Here is a 22,460-nt window from a genome sequence, read left to right as displayed (position 1 = left end):
GCGTTTGAATGCTAAGGGTGGAAGTTGGAGTGGCGTTAGACGCCAACTCCTCACCTGTTTCTGGCGTCTGAACACCAGAACTGTGCTTCCTTTGGGCGTTCAACGCCAATTCCTTGCTTGTTTCTGGCATTGAACGCCAGGACTGAGCATGGTTTGGGCATTCAACGCCAGCTTTCCACCCATTTTCTGGCGTTTGAGTGCCAGAATTATTCCTCTCTGGGCTCTTACTGTCCTTATATGGATTTTGGGTAGTTTGCTCATTTCTTGGCTTTCTACTACCTTGAAGTGAGGTATTTAATATTTTCCCACTTCTTAATTGAACTGCTTGGCATTCTTCTGTTATTTGTTTTGATAACTGCTGTTCTGTTTGCTTCAACTGTTCTTCCATATTCATATTAGCCATTCTTGTTTCTTGTAGTATCTCCTTGAATTTGGCTAGCTATTTTGTTAGAAAATCCAGTTGCTGATTGAATTCAGTAACTTGTTCTGTAGGACTGAGTTCAGCAGTTACTGTTTTAGCCTCTTCGTTGATGGAAGGTTCACTGCTTAGGTACAGATGCTGATTTCTGGCAACTGTATCAATAAGCTCTTGAGCTTCTTCTATTGTCTTTCTCATGTGTATAGATCCACCAGCTGAGTGGTCTAAAGAAATCTAAGCTCTCTCTGTAAGCCCATAATAGAAGATGTCTAACTGCACCCACTCTGAAAATATTTCAGAGGGGGCATTTTCTTAGCATCTCTCTGTATCTCTCCCAGGCATCATAAAGGGATTCATTATCTCCTTGTTTAAAGCCTTGGATGCTTAGCCTTAGCTGTGTCATCCATTTTGGAGGGAAGTATTGATTCAGGAATTTTTCTGACAGCTGTTTCCATGTCTTTATGCTAGCTTTAGGTTGGTTATTTAACCACCTTTTAGCTTGGTCTTTTACAGCAAATGGAAATAGTAATAATTTGTAGACATCCTGATCTACTTTTTTATCATGTACTGTATCAGCAATTTGTAAAAATTGTGCCAGAAACTCTATAGGTTCTTCCTGTGGAAGACCGGAATACTGGCAACTTTGATGCACCATGATAATGAGCTGAGGATTCAACTCAAAACTACTAACTCCAGTGGAGGGGATACATATACTACTCCCATATGAAGCAGTAGTGGGGTTAGCATATGACCCCAGAGTCCTTCTGAACTGTTCATTTCCACTTAAGTCCATGATGGAGAAAGGGAGATGATGTGGATTTATTTTATTTATTTTATTATATATAAAATTTCAAAATAATAATAACAAAATAAAATAAAATAAAGACGACAATAAAAATAAAAATAAATAAAAATAAAAATAAAATAAAAAAAAAAAAGAATTTAAAAATATTTTATGAAGATTTTCGAAAAAGTGAGGAGAGAGAAAGTGGTTAGGATATTTTCGAAAAAAATATAATTTTTTTTTAAATCTTAAAAGGATAAGATTTGAAAAATTTTGAAATTGAAATCTGAATTTTTATAAAAAAAAATCGAAAAATTTGCTTGAAAATAGTTAGAAAAGATATTTTTTTTTTTTAATTTTATGATGAAAGAGAAAAACACACAAAAGACATAAGACTTAAAATTTTTAGATCTAATGTTCCTTGCTTTCAAAAATTTTGGAGGAAAAACACCAAGGAACACCAAACTTAAAAATTTTAAGATCAAAACACAAAGAAGACTTAAGAACATTTTGAAGATTCATAAGAACAACAAGAACAAAAGAAAGAACATTGAACTTAAATTTTTTTTTTTTGAAAACCAAATTAAATTTTCGAAAATTAAAGAAAATTAACAAGAGAACACCAAACTTAAAGTTTGGCACAAGATTCAATCAAAGAAAAAAAATTATTTTTGAAAAAGTTTTAAAAAGAAGATACCCAATTGCCAAGAACATAAGCCAACACTCTAGCCAATTGAGCTATAAATGTAACGTGTTTTAATATTGTATAAAAAAAAAGTATTTTTGAAAACTAATATTTTGAAAAAGTACAAGGAAAACACGAAAACACACAGAACAAGAAAAACCAAAGATCAAATAAGAAAAATTGACAAGAACAATTTGAAGATCAAGGAAAAATAAAGAACATGCAATTCGAAAATTGAAAGACAAAGAAAAGCATGCAATTGACACCAAACTTAAAACATGACACTAAACTTCATAGAAAAACTAAAAATTAATAAAGAAAAATAATATTTTTGAAAAAGTTTTTAAAAGGGATAATAAAAGATGCAATTCTAGTGAAAAAAAAAGATAAATTTTTCCTAATCTAAGCAACAAGATTCACCGTCAGTTGTTCAAACTCAAACAATCCCCGGCAACGGCGCCAAAAACTTGGTGCACGAAAATTGCAATCACACTTTTGCAATCCGCACAACTAACCAGCAAGTGCACTGGGTCGTCCAAGTAATACCTTACGTGAGTAAGGGTCGAATCCCACGGAGATTGTTGGTTTGAAGCAAGTTATGGTTATCTTATTATTCTTCGTCAGGATACCAACAACAATGATTTTCAAGTTCAATTGTAAAAAGTGAAGGGGCATAAAATAAATAATTGTTACTTAATAATGGAGAATATGTTGGAGTTTTGGAAATCCTTTGTCTTCTGAATTTCTGTAACATAATGCTTCCTCACTTTCATAAATGCAAGGCTCCTTCCATGGCATGCTATATGTAGGGTGTCACCGTTGTCAATGGCTACTTCCCATCCTCTCAGTGAAAATGGTCCAAATGCTCTGTCACAGCACGACTAATCATCTGTTGGTTCTCGATCATATCAGAATAAGATCCATTGATCCTTTTGAGTCTGTCACTACGCCCAACACTCATGAGTTTGAAGTTCATCACTGTCATCCAATCCCAGAATCCTACTCGAAATACCACAGACAAGGTTTAGACTTTCCGGATCCTCATGAATGCCGCCAACAATTCTAGCTTATACCACAAAGATTCTGATTAAGGAATCTAAGAGATACTCATTCAATCTAATGTAGAACGGAGGTGGTTGTCAGGCACACGTTCATGGATTGAAGAAGGTGATGAGTGTCACGGATCATCACCTTCTTCATAGTGAAGCACGAATAAACATCTTAGATAGGAACAAGCATGTTTGAATGGAAAACAGAAATAATTGCATTAATTCATCGAGACGCTGCAGAGCTCCTCACCCCCAACAATGGAGTTTAGAGATTCATGCCTTCAAAGAGTATAAAATTCAGATCTAAAAATGTCATGAGATACAAAATAAGTCTCTAAAAGTTGTTTAAATACTAAACTAGTAGCCTAGGTTTACAAAAAATGAGTAAACTAAGATGAATAGTGCAGAAATCCACTTCTGGGACCCACTTGGTGTGTGCTGGGACTGAGACTTAAGCTTCTCACGTGTCTGGGCTGTTTCTGGAGTTGAACGCCAGGTTGTAACCTATTTCTGGCATTGAACTCCAACTTGCAACCTGTTTCTGGCGCTGAACGCCAGACTACAACATGGAACTGCCGTTGAACGCCAGTTTACGTCGTCTATCTTAGCGCAAAGTATGAACTATTATATATTGCTGGAAAGCCCTGGATGTCTACTTTCCAACCAAATTGAGAGCGCGCCAATTGAACTTCTGTAGCTCCAAAAAATCTATTCCGAGTGCAGGGAGGTCAGAATCCAACAGCATCAGCAGTCCTTTTTCAGCCTAAATCAGATTTTTGCTCAGCTCCCTCAATTTCAGCCAAAAAATACCTGAAATCACAGAAAAATACACAAACTCATAGTAAAATCCAGAAATATGATTTTTGCCTAAAAACTAATAAAAATCTACTAAAAACTAACTAAAACATACTAAAATCTACATGAAATTACCCCCAAAAAGCGTATAAAATATCCGCTCATCACTATTGTTTTGACTGAAATATTCTATAATTTTCTGAAACTTCAGCTATTTGTCCCAATTTTTGCAATGGAGGGCATTGGTGGTTGTGGATTGCTGATGTAAACAAAAAAAATTCTATGTCCTTGACCCTATCAACAAGGAGCCAGAAAATGTACCTGATTCGAGAAAGCAACTGAACAAATTTGTTGTAAGTTATTTTCTTGTAAATTATTCAAATTATTCTGTACATGAGAAGAGTTTGGTTCACTGTTGTTGGTTCTATTTATTTTTTTGTCTCTTTCAGGGTTTAATAATTTTCCATATGAGGGTGTATGCTGGGGTGGAACCCTTAATAGAGGATGGACTGGGAGAGAAAACAGAGTATATCCAATTGAATGGTCAACGTACAAAGTAAGAATCTTTCTCTTCTATAGTGCTATTTTTAATGTGTTTTATTTTATATACTATTGATCGTATTATACTCAATTCTTGCTTAGCTATGATTATGGAATATACGTGATGAAATAGCTTGAAACAATAGATCCACAAAAAATAAAAAGCGGGAAGAGATATAAATATAAAGTTTGGACACAAGTAAGTACTTTCTAAATTAATAAACTTCTTTCTTTTCTTATTTCATTCAGTTAAGTTGATATTGTAACTAGAGCTTTGAAGTTGGTTGTTACTCTGTTCAATAGTTCTTTTTCATGCAGAAATACTATTCTTGTTGATTGAAATTTGATCACCATTTATTTACCACATAAACAATTTTTGGTTCGGTGGCTCTTATAATTTTAATTCACCAAGTGAATATTTTTCGGTTCAGTGGCCTCAGTAACTACCATTAAAAAGTCCAACATGATCGTTATCAGTTTATCTCCCATATCATTAATGATTTTATAACAAAAATAGAATCAAGAACTAACATGAGTCACAAATGCTAAGTTGGGGAGACTAAATTGAGTAAGTTAAAATTTTGAGAACCAAATTAAGGTACAAGTGTAACTTTAGTATTAATTTGTGTATTAATTCTAAAAAAATATATTAACTTAAAACAATATCAAAAAATTAACTATATATAAATTTGAAAATAAAATGATATGTCACTTTTTAAATTTCAAAATTATCCTTAATGAAATTATTTTTTTCTATCATCAGTGAAAACAAAAGACTGAAACTGAAGGATATAAATTGAAAAATACATAAAATGAGAATGACAATATCAAATTTAGAAATGATGTCATTTTTCTAATATTAAAGCAATTTAAAGTCAATTATTGACTTGAAATAGGTTGGCGACTTTTTATTTAAAAGTCAACATAATAAATACATTTTTTTCTATTTTATTTGTCTAAATAATCACGATTTAATGAATTGAATTGACTTATATAACAATCGTAATTATTACCATGATGGAATTTCAATTAAAAATTCACATTTAAAATTGGTTTATCAAATATTAGATATTTGATTAAATATTAAATAGGAAAAGTTGGATTTATATTAGACCCTTAAATTCTTTCAAGTATATTTGGTTAAAAGGTAAAGCAAATGAAAATGTATTACACCTCAAAATGAGAAAGGAAAAAAAAAAGAAAGGAAAGAGGGGTTATATCTCAAAAAATATAGTCACGGTATTTTTGTACACCAAATTATATATTCTAATTTCCTTCCTTTCTTTCTTTTTTATTTTTCAGGATATTTTTTAGTCTGACAGGTTAATGATTAATTTTATGTGGATCAGAGTTTTATTTAAAAGTTTGCTGATGGTCAATAAATTGTTGGATATACGAGATGAAATTTGAATTTACGACACTTGCTTAAACAAACTAGTGAACTAACCGCTAAACAAAGTCATGTGGATTAATTTTCTTTCTCTTTATTACAGAAAATAGTAATCAAAACCAAAATGCTTTTGCAACTACAATATAGATTAATGCAGAAAATATTTGGCATCTTATAACACCTTAATATTTTTAAACTAGCCTTAAACTTTATTTGGATTATATTGGTTGTTGATACTCAAATTTTACAAAATTTAAAAAAATAAAATCTTTATATAAAACATTTCATAAAATAATAATGGATAACTAATTTTTATTTTTTTTGAAAGTTATTTGAAAATAGTGAAAACCTTGATCACAAAAAACTTTACTAGTTGAAAAGTATAAGTGACCTAGTGATAATAAAATAGAAAGTCGACGTACTAAATTATAAAGGCAAAAATAATAACAAGCTTTACTCATATTAAATGATCATATAATAAATAAAAACAAAAATCATAACCACAATTGTAGTCACTCAATAAAAAATAAATAAAATACACAGCGTATCCTAATTCTCTCACTTTGCATAACTATGGCTGGAACAATCGCCTATCCCCCATCCTTAATATGAATTTGGGTAAGTGCTTAATGTTTCGTATCTATGTCCTTGATATCCGGCTCCTAACCATCTTATAATGTAGTAGTCTTTTTAGCTCGATCAAGTAGCATATTGCTTTACACCACGTTTTTTAAGATGGTACGGAGAAAGGGGTGAAAAATAAAACTTTCTCAATAGTTTATCTATATGGTGTCATTGTATCCATCCTTAACCACTCCGAATTTTAAAATAAAAACAATGATAATATAATGTTGTTCAATTATTATTTTCAAAAGGCTTTGTTAGTCGAAGTGGTGTGACTTTTAGTGTTAGATGCTTCTCATTTACTTATGTTATGACACATGTAACACATAACAAAATGCCTATAACGTTACAACATATAGAATGCAAACTCATAAATCTTGATTTGATGTTCTCGTAGGCTATAATGCAAGACAAAATAAATAAGAGAAAAATAGTAACATTGGCATAGATAAATCAAAGAGAAGGAATCTTTGAATAAAATAAGGATATTTGAATGAAACAAGAATAATAAACATAATAATAAATCAAATAGAAAGGATCTTTGAATAAAAATTTTTTTGAATAAAATAAGAATAATAAACATAATCATAAATCAAACACAAAGAACAAAAGAAGAACAGTCATAATCACAAAAATTAGAATAATAAACATAATCATAAATAAAAGAAATGATTTATGATGCACGGACACTGACACGGACACGGGACACGACACGAGACACGCCGATACGCGAATTTTAAAATCTTACATGATACGGGGACACACATACATATAAAATATAAAGTATTTTTTAGATAAATCGTAATGATATTTTGATATTTTATTGATATTAAAATATAAATTAAATTTTTTAATTATTTTTAATGTCTTATTTTAATTATATCAAATATTTAAAATATTTTTATTTTAATAAATAATAATATATACTATGTCTAAATTTATTTTAAGAATATATGTTAAGAATAAGAATGGACACGCTGACACGTGATGGTATTTAGGTGTGTCCAGACGTGTCCGGAGAAGAATTTTTTATTTTTTTTATTAAGACACTATTGGACAAAGCAGACATGCGTGTCGAACGAGTGTCGGTGAGTGTCGTGTTCGAAATGTGTCCGACACGCAGACACGGCAACTCAGCGAAGTGTCCGTGCTTCATAAGAAATGATAAAAGAAGAACAATCATAATCACACTTTTCTTTGTACTTTTCATTACTTTTTCTTGTAATTTTTATGGAAGGTATTGAACACAAATCGGTATAAAAAGGTGGGAGTTCCTTTCCCTTACTAAATTTTCTTATCCCAAAAGTTTTGGCGATCATCACCTTCTCTTACCGAATGATTATCTCGATTGATCACCTTCCATTACCGAAGGATCATATCGATATCTTATCTTTGGGGGTCACATTCCCTTACCGAAGGATCATTCCCTCAATTCAATTTACAATCAAGGTTATTTAGACATAGACAAAAAGGGATTTATGTTTAAAAAAAAAGGGACAAAATTTTGTCGATCACCTTCCCTTACCAAAAATCATTTTGAGATTTTGTCTTTGAAAGTCTCCTTCCCTTATCGAAAGTTCTTATCCTAAAAATTTGCCGATCACCTTACCTTACCAAAAGATCATCTTGATTCGATCACCTTCCCTTAACGAAAGATAATTTCGATTATCTTGTCTTTAGGGGTCACATTCCTTTACCAAAGGATTATTTTCTCAGTTCTTTAATGCACATAAGATGATTATTATAATGCTTAATGTGTATGTAATAAAGATACATTATATCATGGCATGCAAATGCTAGCATCTATGTTAAAAAATAATTTAAAAGATGACACATAAAAATATTATTAAACCCATACCTCTAGTAAAGTTCCTATATATATTCCAATGCAAATAGACATGATTCATTAGCAAAGAGAGACTTGTTCTATTACTAGACTTTGTATATATTTTGAAATAGGTATGAATCTTTGATTAGATAGAAAGAAAATCTTCATATTCCGTAGTATGCATAATTCAGAGAGGATATCTTCTTGAACAATATATGAATAGAATTTGTGAATAATTTAGCAAAAGACTTAGAGTGACAATAAGAAAGTATGAAATGATAAAGATTTTTCTTATAATAGAGTAGAAAAAGTATATGAATGACAATAATAGAAGATAGAAAAAATAGGTTACCTAGAATATATATATATATATATATATATATATATATATATATATATAGAGAATTGAATGAGAAAGAAATGGTTTAAATGACTCTTCACTACAAGAAAAGCGGAACTTAGCAGCGGAAAATTGCCTGCGTTTTTGCCAAATCGCCACAAATTGATTGAGTGACTGCGGTTCTTGTAGCGGGTTTATCTCCGTGAAAGATCGGTCAGGATAGCTACGGTTCTGTGTGTCAAACGCTGCCAATTACATACTACTCAAAAATTGTTTTCATAATCGAAATTAGAGGAAAGGGGGCAAACCTAAAAGGGGGCAAAGCGCCAATCACCATCAGCTGCAGCCGCTACATCATTCCTCGTCATGGATCTGCTCAAGCTGCTGCATAGCTCCCGCGCGCGAATGGAAGGTGGAGAGGCACGTCCGCTATTCGTCCCTCTGCCGTGCACATCCCGGTGTCGCCGCGTGGCTTCCCAACCGCCCCGATGTCGTCGTCCTCAACCTTCCCCCTTGCCCTGCTGTGCGCCGCTCGAACATACCCTCTTCCCGCTTCCTGGTTTGCTTTCTCCCCCTTTTCTTTATCTTTCAATTTCATCTTTTGTCCTCGTACCTTTGTTTGAATTGAATCATTTTAATTGTTGATCGAATCTCTTTGCACTAATTTAGTTTAATTGGTTGTTCCCAATTCAGTTGCTATTTTGGTTCGAACCCTAGTCCTAATTTAAGATATGCATCTTGGTCTTTCAGTGTAACTATCTCAGATTTTGTTATTGTTGTTGAGTTCCCTTGTGCTTCTTTGTGAATTTTGAAAATTCTATGGTTATATATTGGCTTAATTCTTTTGGCTGTTTAGGAGTGAATTGAGAGAGCATCTTTTGGATCAAGAACTGCAAAGCTACAAGAGAAGAGTGATGAAATGATAGCTTATTTGGATCTCCAATACTATTTATGTAGTTTTGTTATAGATCATGTTAGTTCTCTGATAACCATTCCTTGATGAGAAGGTTGCCAATTGCATAAGATTCTCATCATTGTTGGGTTTTGGACACTGGTAGATGTATTAATAGCTTAGAAGTTAGGTGAAAATAATTACACCCTCACAAGATGTATAAAATAATAAGTCAATCTTATTTATTCCATACTCAATAAAAAGGGCAATTGAACTTGAACTTGAACTTGAACTACAGCTTCTTGCTTCTTTTTCTTTTTAATTTATACTCATCATTAATCAGAATCTAGTTAAACTCAATCATCATGTTCCAAATAGTTATCAAGTTATAAACATACTTTGAAAGAGCATTTTTTCCTAAAATATGGTTCAATTATCTACTGTTTGGTCTAATTGTGCCACAATTTTTTATTGATAACTATTTTTTGATTCATAGATGAGTTATGATGAATAAATAACACTCATGTTTCTATATAATGTTGATAATGACAGCAAAAAACTCGAGTGTTGTTGACAAATGCTGCACATGTTTATTTGAAGCATCTTAATTTATCCAAGCACACCAAGAAGCTTTCTCTAGCAAGCAGAGCTATTTTGCTATCTGGTCCTGGAGGTATATAAATTGCAAATAATTATTCTTGTCTTGAAAACAAAGATGGCTTTCAGTTCTGTTTTGCTAATTACATTTACATTGAATGTTTGAAGAACTATACCAGCAAATTTTGATAACTAAATTAAGTAGTTAGCATTTCAATAAATTTTGATACTTTCTTTTTTGGTGTTTCCAAGTATAAAACTATCCTCCATGTTATCTATTTTATCCCTTTGATTCACTTATTTCTAGTTTTATATTGTTTAGTTCGCTAACTCATACATTATATTGTAATATTAGTCAGTAAGTAAATTAACCCTTTTTGGTTCAATAGTAAATCTGAGACCAAACCTATATAAATTTCCTATATTATTGAAAGTGATCATGCATGATTACTAATTACAAAGCACAATCCAGTGTGTAGTGCCTAGTGGTAGCTAGAAGCCTTAATAAGCATCTAAGATTGAAGCTAGCCAGATCCAGTTCTACTTTATTATATATTTGAAGTGACTTAAGAGCAGTGGTGCACAGATCTAAGACACAATGAAATCAATTAGAGCAAAAAAGACCTCACATTTTGCTTCAATGATATGGACTATGGAGTCACTTACATGCAATATAGGGTCACTGACCCCTTAATTTAGGCATGTGCCCACTTGCGAAAATTGCAATTATACTCTATGGGGCTCTATATATATATATATATATATATATATATATATATATATATATATATATATATATGCAATACATTTATTTATTTTGAGATACCCTACTGATGTTTTCATTCAACCAGAAAGGTTGGACCTATATATGATCACAAATTACTTATTTTATAAAGACAACCATGTTGAATTGTGTTTAGTTTAGAGAAGGCAAAGCATGTTTTGTGGGCTACATTGAATATTTAAATTTATTTTGATTTCACATAATGTATTTCATTTTTTACCGGCTTGATGAATCATTTCTTTGTAGACTATGGTGATTAGTTACTCTCTAGGTGTTGGACCTATTCCTTGCTAGTTTTCCTCAGTGAAAAGTGGAGGAGTTCAACCTTTTATTTTCATGGATTTAATAAGCAGTTGTGTGATTCTTTCTCTTTCGAAGTTTTAGTTTGGCTTCTGTTGAAAATTTCATGAAATGTTTGTTCTTTTTCTGAGCAGGCAGAGGAAGGCAGTGATGAAGTCTATTGCCAGGTCTTGTTGGTTCCTGAAAGTGAGGTGAGATTTATACACGACTATGAATTCTGAATTATGAATTTAGGATATTTATGATCTTAATTTGTTTTAGTTTAGATTTGAAGAAGAAATTGAGAAACATACTTCAAATTCTCTCAACATTTTAGTACTACTTAGTGCCTAGACCTTAGGGGTCAATTAAAAGTAAGATTGACTAAGCTTTGCTTAATTTAGCTGCGTGTCATGTTTCTGGAAAACCAAATAACACAAAAAGTACACAACGGTACCTGTGTATTTGTCTATGTTACCTAGCTCTTCAACTTTACTTTCTAACTGGTAAAAGAGAAGTACAAAGTTTCTTGTTAGAAGAGTGAAAAAGAAAGGAAAGATATGTGTTTACTATTAAATGAAGCGCCTCTATTAGTTGATGCTGATGGTGAAGAAGATGATACTGAAGCTGTGGTGAAGTCAACAACACCCCATATGTTTTGCAAGACTCTTACTGCTTCTTACACTAGCACTCATGGTGGATTTTCTGTGCCTCGTTGAGCAGCTGAAGATTGCTTTCCTCCTATGGTAAATTATGAACTTTGAGGCACTCCTTTCTCCTTGTCAAAGAAAACTGTTCAAATAATGTATCCTAATTTTATATGCTGCAGTTAAGTCTGATCCTCTAAATGTTCTGTTGATATGGTGAAGTTAGCAGATCTAAGACTTTTGTTCTTTCATTATCTTTATAACAATTTGAAATTATGTTTTATTGCTCACTTTAGGATTACAGTCAACAGAGGCCTTCACAAGAGCTTGTGGCGAAGGATTTGCATGTCCTTGAATGGAGGTTTAGACATATATACAGAGGTATCTCATTCATTACCATTCTTATGTGTCTACATGCGCGGAGTAATCATTTCTTGTCTTTTTATGAGCAGGGCAGCCACGAAGACATTTGCTCACAACTGGATGGAGTGTATTTGTGAACAAGAAGAAGCTTGTGTCTGGAGATGCTGTGTTATTCCTTAGGGGTGATGATGGAGAATTAAGACTAGGGATTCGTAGGGCTGCTCAGTTGAAGAATGGTTTGACAACTCTTTTACTTAGAGATAGTTTCCTTTCCAGTTTCTTGATGGCTTCAGTACAATTTGTGTTGTGTATAAAGCAAGAATGGTGAACATGAACAGTCGAGTGACTCTTACTTATCATCCCTCTTTCAGATAAAGCCTCTGATAGCTTTGTAAACACAAGTATAGAAAAATCAGTAGAGTTTTCATATGAAGAACTGGCCCATGCCACAAGTAACTTCAATTTGGCTAACAAAATTGGTCAAGGCGGTTTAAAACTGTGCAATTTTTTTTTAAAAACCTCACAGTTTTGCGGCGGTTTTAAAACCGCCACAATTTTTTTTAAATCCACTGACCAAATAGCGGCGGTTTTAAAACCGCTGCAAAATCAATTATCTAATTTGCAGCGGTTGTGCCAGCGGTTTCTTAGAACCGCCGCTAAATCATATAACCACCTCCTAATAGGTGACGCTTAACGAACCGCTGGAATTCTGTTTCGCGGCGGCTTAAAACCGCTACAAATCACTCCAAAAAGCGCCGCAATTTCCCGTTTCCTTTGTAGTGCTTAGGTATGTGTAGATTATGTTAGGAAAATCTAACTTGCGTTTAGGTAAAATCTTCAATCTGAATCGTTATTTTACGAGTCCTATAACGTTTTGTACATTTAAAATTTGAAAATATCTATTAGAGACAAATTTACAGAAAATTGAGTTAGCTTTAAAATGAGTTTTGAACGAAGTCAATCGAATAATCACATATTCAAATATTTACTAAATACTATTAGTATATCAGGTTGGTTGGTTAGAGCGTGATTTTTCACTATGAACTTGTAACAGATTTATCTACCTAATTTAATTTGCTTTTGATTTTGCACTAAACTTAAAGAATGAAACTAGTTTTTTTTATCTTTTTATGTAATTAAAGATCATTCAAATCCAATAAATATAGAATTAATTATGACTATATCTTAAAAGATTGTTTATTGTCGGTTAGAAATTCACTAAAACTAGTATTTTCATATTTTCAAATTTTAAATTAGATATATTAGTTTTTCAAATGCATTATTTTCTATTTTTTATTATGAATTTAAATTTAAAATCATTACAATTTTAATTAATTAATTATTGAATAATGAATATAATTCAAAAAATTAGAATGTTACATTCTTATTCCCTTAAAAAAAAATTGTCCTCAAAATTCGTATCTTTTAAGAAGATACTAATTCAACTTCATCTTATCCATGTAGGTTCTGTCTACATTTTTTTCTATAGAGATTTATGATAATCCTATCATGAATAAGTTCAATCATTTTACACATTCAAACAAAATAAACAAAGTTAGACATTCAAACAAAATAGTTCTATTCCCATCATGAGCTAACTAAGTACATTGTGACTTAGACATTCAAGTCTAATATAATTATGTAAAATAGATTTATACAACAGATAATATCATTAATTTCTTTTGTCTTGAGTTATTAGTCTCCGTGTATCATATATAAACCACACAATATAACATAATAATTCAAACAACCAGCAAAACATAACAAGACGCTTAAAGAACATCTTATAGCTTGTCATATTTAAACTTTTACTTCTCAATGTCTCATAGTTTCATGCCCCTGGTCTATGTCTTACATGTCATGCAATTCTAACTTCTCCATTAATCTACAGTGTGCATTTCGTCTAACTATTCGAAGTTGACCATTAAACATGGGTTCACTACAAGAAAAAAGGCCTGTCGGCACCCTTTTTTCTTGCCACGCTTTTAAAGCGTACCCAAAAGTGGTCTATGGGCACGCTTTTGTGAGGGTGGCCACTGATTTGTGATTTGGCCACGCTTTTTTTTGGCACACTTGAAAAGCGTGCCCATAGAGGAAAATCGGCACGCTTTTACGAGGGTGCCCAATTACTTGAAATTTGGCCACACTTTTTTACTGGCACGCTTGAAAAGCGTGGCAATAGAGGGAAATCGGCACGCCTTTTTTGTCACGCTTAAAAAGCGTGGCCATATCAGGAAACCGGCACGCTTAAAAAGCGTGGCTAGTTTGTGTTTCAATGTTCTATGGGCACCCTACAAAAAAAACGTACCAATAGAATTCCCTCCCCCAAAATTTAGTTTTCCACCCAATTTTTTTCCACACTTAGCTTTTTTTTCGGTAGCTTACCTTGAAACAACATCACATTAGTTTAACCTCAATCAAAAGTGACCCAGTCACAAAAAAAAACCCTAAAAGCTAAGTAACCCGCGCCGTCATCATCCTCAAACAACACCTCCATGTCCGTTCATCATTCATCGCCTTCATCTTCATCGCACCCATGAAAGTTCATCTCCTTCATCCTCATCTGTCTAAGCCAATGACCTTCGCACCCCTGCCTTAGTTACCCGCGCCGTCCTTCATCGCCTTCATCTCTATGACCGAAAATCGTTCATCGTCGGCCTTCATCTTCATCGCACCCATGACCGTTCATCACCTTCATCGCCTTCATCCCCATCTGTCTAAGCCAATGACCGTCGCACCCATGCCGTTCGTCTAACCCTCGCACCCGACCGTCGAACCCTATTGTTGTTTTTCAACCCTCACCCATCAATGCAACCCTCGTTGGCCCTCTGTCTCTGTCTTTCCATCAACTCAACCCTCGATGGCCCTCCTACTCCCTCAGCGCAGCGGTCTCTGTCTCTCGCAATCCCTCATAAACACAGGTAAGTCATTCTTCCCTCTGATTCTCTGTCTCTCTGTTCCTCTATTTTGGACCGCTGAGAATTTTAGGTTCATTAACTTCTTCACCATCAAAACTGTGGTAGCTGAATTTGATAATCTTTATTATATGTGACATCTTTCTTCATCAGATAATAATATGCTTATATATCACCATTACAAATGAGAGCACCATTGCTTATATATACTGATGGAAAATAATATGCTTTATTTAGTATATCTTAGCTTTTCTATCATCTCAGTTTATTTAGTATATCTTAGCTTTTTCTATTTGATGGAAAATAATATGCTTCTCCTTCAAGAATTTTTTTTTGTTTAAGAACATTTTCAAGCTTGTTTCTTATATATTGTTGTATTTATCTTGTTAAATAATAAGCAAGCTCAGATATACTATTTATGTTTGTAGTTTCAGAATATCTAATTGTTCTGAATTTCATATTTTTAGTTGCCCCTACTGCATAAAGATCTTTTTGCATCTGGATTGAGCAAGAGATCCAGTGTTCTCCTGTACGATCCTCTTAGAACTGGCAGAGTAAGTTACTGAGAACCTATTAATGACAATACTCAATCGTCGTTCCTCCCTCAATCGGCGCTCAACCCTCATGGTAACACAAGAAGGTACAGATTTAATCCCTTTTTGTTTCTCTATTTCAACCCTCCACCAATTTCTCTATTTCAACCCTCACCATAACGCTGATTAATGTTTTCCGGAACCCAAAGAACAAGGAAATGTTGCCGGAGAACTTCAAAGAACAGCTTGCTTTGTCTGTGAGAAGCACCCAATTGGGGGTCGTATTGCATGTTCTGGCAAGAAAAATGGTACTTAACTGTCAAAACAATTGGACTTACCATTACTTCTTAATTAATATTACCTTGATATTAAGATTTTCTAAACATGAAACAAATGTCTTAATTGATGGTTACTATACTTGTGAAAATGTTTCTATAAATGCTTGTTATGCATGCTTTAGTTTGCTGAAGGGGTGCATGGGTTTTAGTAAAACTCATTCTTCATCTTATACAGTAAAAAGAGGTAAATAAAACTGCAAATGTGATAATGGAGATGCAATGATTTCTGAAATTATAAAATCCTCTTTCTTGCAAGAATTAAATCTTGTGTTTGGTCTATATGTCTACTTAATTCATAATCATGCTCCTTATTTTATCTTGCAACAGCTGGTTGGCTAATACATACAAATCCATTGCCTTGTATAATCCAATATTTAAGTTGGTAAAACCAGAAGGCAATTAACTCGTTGATGTATATAAAAGTTTACATGGTGAGATGTGAATCATTTAATGGAGCACCTCATATCGATACTTTTACTTCTACTTCTACTTACTACTTTTTGATACAGATCTATCCTGTTCTTATACTAATTGGATTAATAATCATGGGAGGTGAAGGTAACCACAAAACATTCACAAGATACCGTTTTAGTATCTGTGTTGATTCCTGAACTGCTTTTTTTTAAGGAAAAAAAATATCTGGTGTGAGTCTGATATTTTTTTAAAGATATTTGAGCATTAGTTTTCTCTGAATTTGATTTTCATTTTTTTTACCAAATTATGGAAATTAGATGAATAGTTTGATACAAAGGAAACTGAATGATAAACCTTGAAAGCTTCGATCTCATTAATGCTCTATTCTGTTTGGCATTACTCTATTTCAGAATTTTCTCTAGTCTTTCATTATTTTAATCTCTCATTCAATTTGTTACTCCACCTAAGTAGCAAGCATAATCTAACTTATGAAAAATGAGGTGTTTGAAGGATGCTGCTGAACCACCTTTGAACAAAGATGCATCCCCATGGGAACTCATCATGTCACTAATGGTAAGATTTTTATGCTCACCTGCTAGGGGCACATAACCTCCCTCTTTGTACACCTTATAATGATCATTCAGCATATAGCTAAAGCTTTTCCAATATTCCTGATGGTTTCCCTATTTATCCCTGCTTTTATTAAGAACCTATTCTGCTGCTGTTTTTGTTTCATGAGAGTTAGGCTTAGCTAAAGTTGCTTGTTGTTTTCCTTTTTGATTAATTGGAGCATTCCTCTTGGTTTGATTAGTGGAGATAGCACCTTTTTTATTTGAGACAGAGCTTTGCAGTTTGGTTTTTTGCATGTTAGGTTTGGGATTCTGAATAGTAACTATTTTTTGCCCGACTTTTAGGGATTTTCTTGCCTTTGTTGGCTTGATTATTTCCTTTCTGGGAGTGGCCAGCATGATGAATGATTTATTAGTATTATTTTTTGGGGGGATTTGGTTTTCCGTAGGAATCTTAAGTTTTAAGATGCAAAGTATATATAATTTCTTAATGAGTGGAAGGTCAAATTTTGGATATTGCGTTGCAAAGTTGTTTAATCAGCTTTTTTGTTGGCGAGCGAAGATGCTATGTTTTGTGAACATGTTCTATTTGATTCATTTTTGTAGTGTTTGTGAAATCGCAGTCGGTGAAGCATGTTATTTTAACTTCTTCAATTGCTGCTGTTACATTTAATGGAAGGCTTCTGACTCCTAAAGCAGTAGTTGATGACACCTGGTTTTTCGATCATGAACTTTGTAAGGAGTCGAAGGCATGTGCCATGTCCCTACAATTGTTATCATATTCGCCTAATTAGGCCAAATTAGTAGGAGTGGAATTAGCTTTATATGTTGCTGATTTAATTTTGATTCATATGAATAAGCTCAATCCCTTGTAAATTTGAGACTTTGGTACCACCAATTCTGTTTGCCATTTTCCTTTTTTTGTCAGTCATGGTACTGGTATGTGCTTTCAAAGACATTGGCTGAAGATGCTGCTTGGAAATTTGCAAAAAAAAAAAAAACAATTAACCCAGCAATGGTGATTGGACCTCTTATGATGTGTTTGTCATGTGATGTTGATTCAAGTGTCTTGATGTGTGGTTCAGGAGAAGAAGCCTTATTCCGATAAAGTTGCTAAGCTTAAAGCAGAATATGAGAAGGATATGGAAAGTTATAATGCTGCTGAAATAGGAGGAGAAAATGGAGAAGGAGAAGGAGAGCATGAAGAGGGCTGATGAAAAATATGATAAGGAAGAAGCTGCGGCCAGTAAAGACGAGGAGTTTTAAAGCAAATAGTAGCAGGAGTTCTTCCCACATCAACTTTTTGTTAATCATAGTTCTGCTGTATATCACTTTTTGGTTTTCCATCCTTCATATCTTTGGGAACATTATAGTTTTAATTTAAATTATTATTATAGCATGTAAATAATTCATGTAAATCAATAAAAAATCAATTCTTATGCCTTTTAATTTTCTCTTTTTAATTATTATTATAGAATTGTAATTTTTCAATTATTATTATGCATTCTAATTTTTTCCTTTTTTTTTAATTTGACAAAGGAATAGGCCACGCTTTGAAAGCGTGGCAAAAGGCTTTAATGGGAAAGCCACGCTTTTAAAAGCGTGGCTGTATGTGCTCTATCGGCACGCTTTCAAAGTGTAGCCAAAATCAACTTTCTTGGCACGCTTCAAAAGCGTGGCGATATGTAAACTTTTCGGTACGTTTTTTAAGTGTACCAATAGATTAACACCTATGGCCACGCTTTTAAGCGTGGCAAGAGTTGAAAGCGTGGCCAAAAAGAAAGCGTGCCGATAGATCTACAAAAGCGTGGCGATAGAGCAACCGGCACGCTGGCAGATGTGACCCTTTCAAAAGCGTGCCGATAGCTCAAAAAGCGTGCCAAAAAGCTATCGGCACGCTTTTTAGCACTTTTCGGCACGCTTTAAAAGCGTGGCAGAAAGCTTATTTTCTTGTAGTGGTTTACAAATATTAAATTTTAATATTAGCTTAATTTTATCCAAATATATCTTTTAGATCCTGTTTTTTATGTCTAAAAATAATTTTAGTTTACATTTCAACCCACCTTTCTAAATCTATCACTAGACAATTTAAATATTTTGAATTCTTTCTCTTAATAACCTCAAATTCGTGTAAACTTTGTACCCACATGGTTACCGTCTCAAAATGAGATTTTTGTAAATCATAGTTTTCTAAGTATATCTACTCCACGAAATAAAGAAAAATCGAGGGGCACTGTTCTTACAACAACCCCACATCCTCTTTTTTTGCGACTCTACACTAACTTATTTCTTTGATAGAAATATTCTAGAGACACTTAACTTCATTTTGATTTTTGTCATATATCATTTTGAATACTATAAAATTAATTATAAATTTAGAAGTTAGTCGCATGTTTATAATATTTTTAAAAAGATCATTTTCAATCATTTAAAAATTAAATATAAATTCTATTGGCCTAATAATTGAGCTGAAATTTTTTAAAATAAACTATAGACTAATGATTTTTTTTTCTTATTAAGTTTAACCAGATTAAAACCTGCATAATGCATGAAAATGTTTGGTATATAGTCGTTTAGATAATTAATAATAAAAAAAATTAGTTTTATAATTTGTTATAAAATATCTATACAATACTAAGAAAAGAAATTTTATCATAATAATTTCTATAGTATAATATAATAAAACTAATTTTGTTAATTTATCTTTATGTGTATTAAAGTATTTAAATAAGTAAATTGTTTTTTTTTTTTTTTGAAAAGGCATAAAAGAAAGAGTCAATTTTTTTGTTTTAAATTAGTTATATTTAAACTAATTATTGATAAGAAAATAAAAAGAGTGATTATTTATTAACATTCAAACAAATATTGATTCATAATTCTTACTTTTCTGAAAATATTTATTATTGTCGAATAAAATTCTATAATTATTTAAATAATTTAAAGAGAATAAATTTATAAAGAATAAATTTAAATATTTTTCGTAATAATTTATATTAATATCGTGGAATATCAATTGACTACACAACTTATAACTCTATCTCAAAAATTTTAAAATCTATCAAAATATGATATATAGATTATTTGATCTAATAATAGAATAATATAGAACTAATGATATTAAATAGAGCTAATAAAAAATAAATAATATTTTTTTAAAAATTTAGCTTAATAATGATATTGAATTTATTATTAATCAGGAGACGGTGTTAGTAGAAATTATTATACGAAGATAATAAAAAAAATTCAAAAATCTATAAAAAAAATTATAATTTGAAGAAAAAGCTGATATAGCAATAATATTCTAAATGAGATATCATTCTCTACTTAATAATAATAATAATAATATATATATATATATATATATATATATATATATATATATGTATGTGTGTGTGTGTTAGAAACAAGAGACCCAACTAAAGAAAGTGTTTTGTGTATTATTCAGTTTAAAGAAAAATACAATGTACAAGGGGTATATATAGCTTCTAGAGGAATCAAAGTAATAAAGGCATAGAATCCTATAATTAATATACAGATACACTATATAAATACAAATGATACTAATATTGATCTGATTCGATTATAATTATTCTCTTAACATTCCCCCTCAAACTCAAGTGGGAGTTAAGGATACCACCATCTTGAGTTTGGATAACAGAGTCTGGAAACGAGTCAGATCATGAGCCTTTGTGAAGATATCAGCAGTCTGATCCAGTATTCCAACAACGATGAGACGAACAGCATCAATAAGGATACGTTGCCAAACAAAGTGATAATCAATCTCAATGTGTTTGGTGCGTTCATGAAACACATCATTATGGGCAATCTGAATAGCACTGCGGTTGTCACAAAAAATATCAGTTGGGGATGATTGAGAAACACCAAAGTCTGCGAGAAGTCGACGAATCGAGATAACTTTAGCAATGGTGTCAACAAGGGCACAGTATTCAGCTTCGGTGCTTGATCGAGCAGTGAATGTTTGCTTCTTAGCTCGCCAGAAAATGAGAGAGTTACCAAGAAACAAACAATAACTAGTGGTGGAACGACGATCAGTAGGATCACCAGCCCAATCAGCATCTGAGTACGCCTAAAGGGATAAAGAGGAATGGGCAGAAAAATAAAGGCCATGGAATTGGGTGCCTTTGATGTATCGAAGAATGCAAAGAACTGCCGCATAATGAGTAGTACGAAGAGATGACAAGAACTGGCTAGGAACATGAACTGGATAAGCGATGTCTGGTCGGGTGACAGTTAAGTAGACGAGTCTGCCAACTAGCTATCGATAAAAAGTGGGATTATCCAGAACAACGCCATCCATATGAGTAAATCGAACATTAGGCTCAAGAGGAGTAGATTCAGTGTGACTATCTGTAATTCCGGCTCGAGCAAGGAGATCTGAAGCATATTTAGCATGAGAGAGATAGATGTCATCATCGGTGGATATGACTTCTAGACCAAGAAAGTAGCTAAGAGAACCAAGATCTTTCATCTCAAAAGTACGCTGAAGGAATCTCTTGAGATCAGAGATACCATCAACATCATCTCCAGTAATGATCATGTCATCAACATAAAGAAGTAGAAGAACAATTCCACGTTTGCTTTTATGAATGAAGGGAGTATTCTCATGAGGGCTGCAAGTAAAACCAAGATTGCATATAGTAGTGCTGAACTTGTCAAACCATTCACGAGGAGTTTGCTTAAGTCCATACAGTGTCTTGCGAAGGAGAAAAGCTTTGTTAGAAGGACAAGGATAACCCGGAGGGGGTTTCATATAGACCGTCTTTTTCAAATCTCCATTAAGAAATGTATTCTTCACGTCTATCTAATTGAGAGACCATTTTTTTACTGCAGCAATAGCAAGAAGAGCTCGAACAGATGTGAGCCGAGCAACAGGAGCAAAAGTCTCTTCGTAGTCAATACTATATTCTTGTGTACAACCCTGAGCAACCAATCGTACCTTATAACGGTCAATAGAACCATCAGAGTGAGTCTTGATCTTGTATACCTATTTGCTTCCCACAACTCCTTGATTAGAAGGAGGATCAACCAAATCCCAAGTGTGTGCTTTTTCAAGTGTCTGTATTTCTTTCTGCATTGCTTGTTGCCGATATGAGTTTGTGGAGGCTTCTCTGAATGACTTAGGTTCATGTTGATGAAGGATAGTAGAAAAATAGTGATAATCAAGAAGATCATAAGGTGCATTTCTTACCCTAGAAGAATGAGTGGGAGGAGGACGCATGGCGGTAGGAGCAAGATCATCATCCGGTCTGGAATCACCGAGAGATGGAGAAGGCGGAAGAACAAAAGGCTGTGGAGGGTCACTCGAGATAGAACCTATAGAATCATCACTAGGAAAATTATCAACATTGGGGTTAGTGAAAAAAGGTGACTGAGTAGGAGGAATGGACTCAAAGCATGAAAACCAAGAAAACATATGATAATTCCAGAAGACAACATGACAAGATATACGAATACGTTTAGAGAGAGGATCCCAACAACAATAACCCTTGTGTTCAGTGCCATAACCAAGAAAATAACCCATACGAGCCCGAGGTTCAAGTTTACTATGTTCATGAGGCTGAAGAAGAACAAGACATACACAACCGTAAACTCGAAGGTAGCGTTTGGTGGAGAGACAGAGACAGAAAGACTGAGACTGAGAGACAGAGACTAAGA

The 22,460-nt window shown here is 33.1% G+C and overlaps 1 protein-coding gene and 1 pseudogene across 1 annotated transcript; both read left to right on the top strand.

The window, feature by feature from the left end:
- Positions 1–11,565: 11,565 nt before the first annotated feature.
- Positions 11,566–12,343, top strand: LOC130956877 (auxin response factor 3-like; annotated as a pseudogene).
- Positions 12,344–14,875: 2,532 nt separating this feature from the next.
- LOC130956876 (phenylacetaldehyde reductase-like) lies at positions 14,876–17,998 on the top strand. Its single transcript, XM_057883827.1, has 4 exons — positions 14,876–14,936; positions 17,391–17,533; positions 17,713–17,802; positions 17,870–17,998. Exons 1-4 carry the CDS (start codon positions 14,876–14,878, stop codon positions 17,996–17,998), a joined length of 423 nt encoding a protein of 140 aa, XP_057739810.1.
- The last annotated feature ends 4,462 nt before the right edge of the window (positions 17,999–22,460 follow it).

The sequence above is a fragment of the Arachis stenosperma genome, chromosome 10, assembly GCF_014773155.1.
Source record: "Arachis stenosperma cultivar V10309 chromosome 10, arast.V10309.gnm1.PFL2, whole genome shotgun sequence".
Taxonomy (NCBI): Eukaryota; Viridiplantae; Streptophyta; class Magnoliopsida; order Fabales; family Fabaceae; genus Arachis; species Arachis stenosperma.
The sequence above is the reverse complement of the archived record's forward strand: the minus strand, read 5'-3'. Positions and strand labels throughout refer to the sequence as shown.

Excerpts from the sequence above, each read along its gene's own strand:
- LOC130956876 (XM_057883827.1), top strand. The coding sequence starts at position 14,876 with ATGGCCCTCCTACTCCCTCAGCGCAGCGGTCTCTGTCTCTCGCAATCC. Across the intron at positions 14,937-17,390 it reads GCAATCCCTCATAAACACAG|TGTTTGTGAAATCGCAGTCG; the intron begins GTAAGTCATTCT and ends TCATTTTTGTAG. Across the intron at positions 17,803-17,869 it reads AAACAATTAACCCAGCAATG|GAGAAGAAGCCTTATTCCGA; the intron begins GTGATTGGACCT and ends TGTGTGGTTCAG.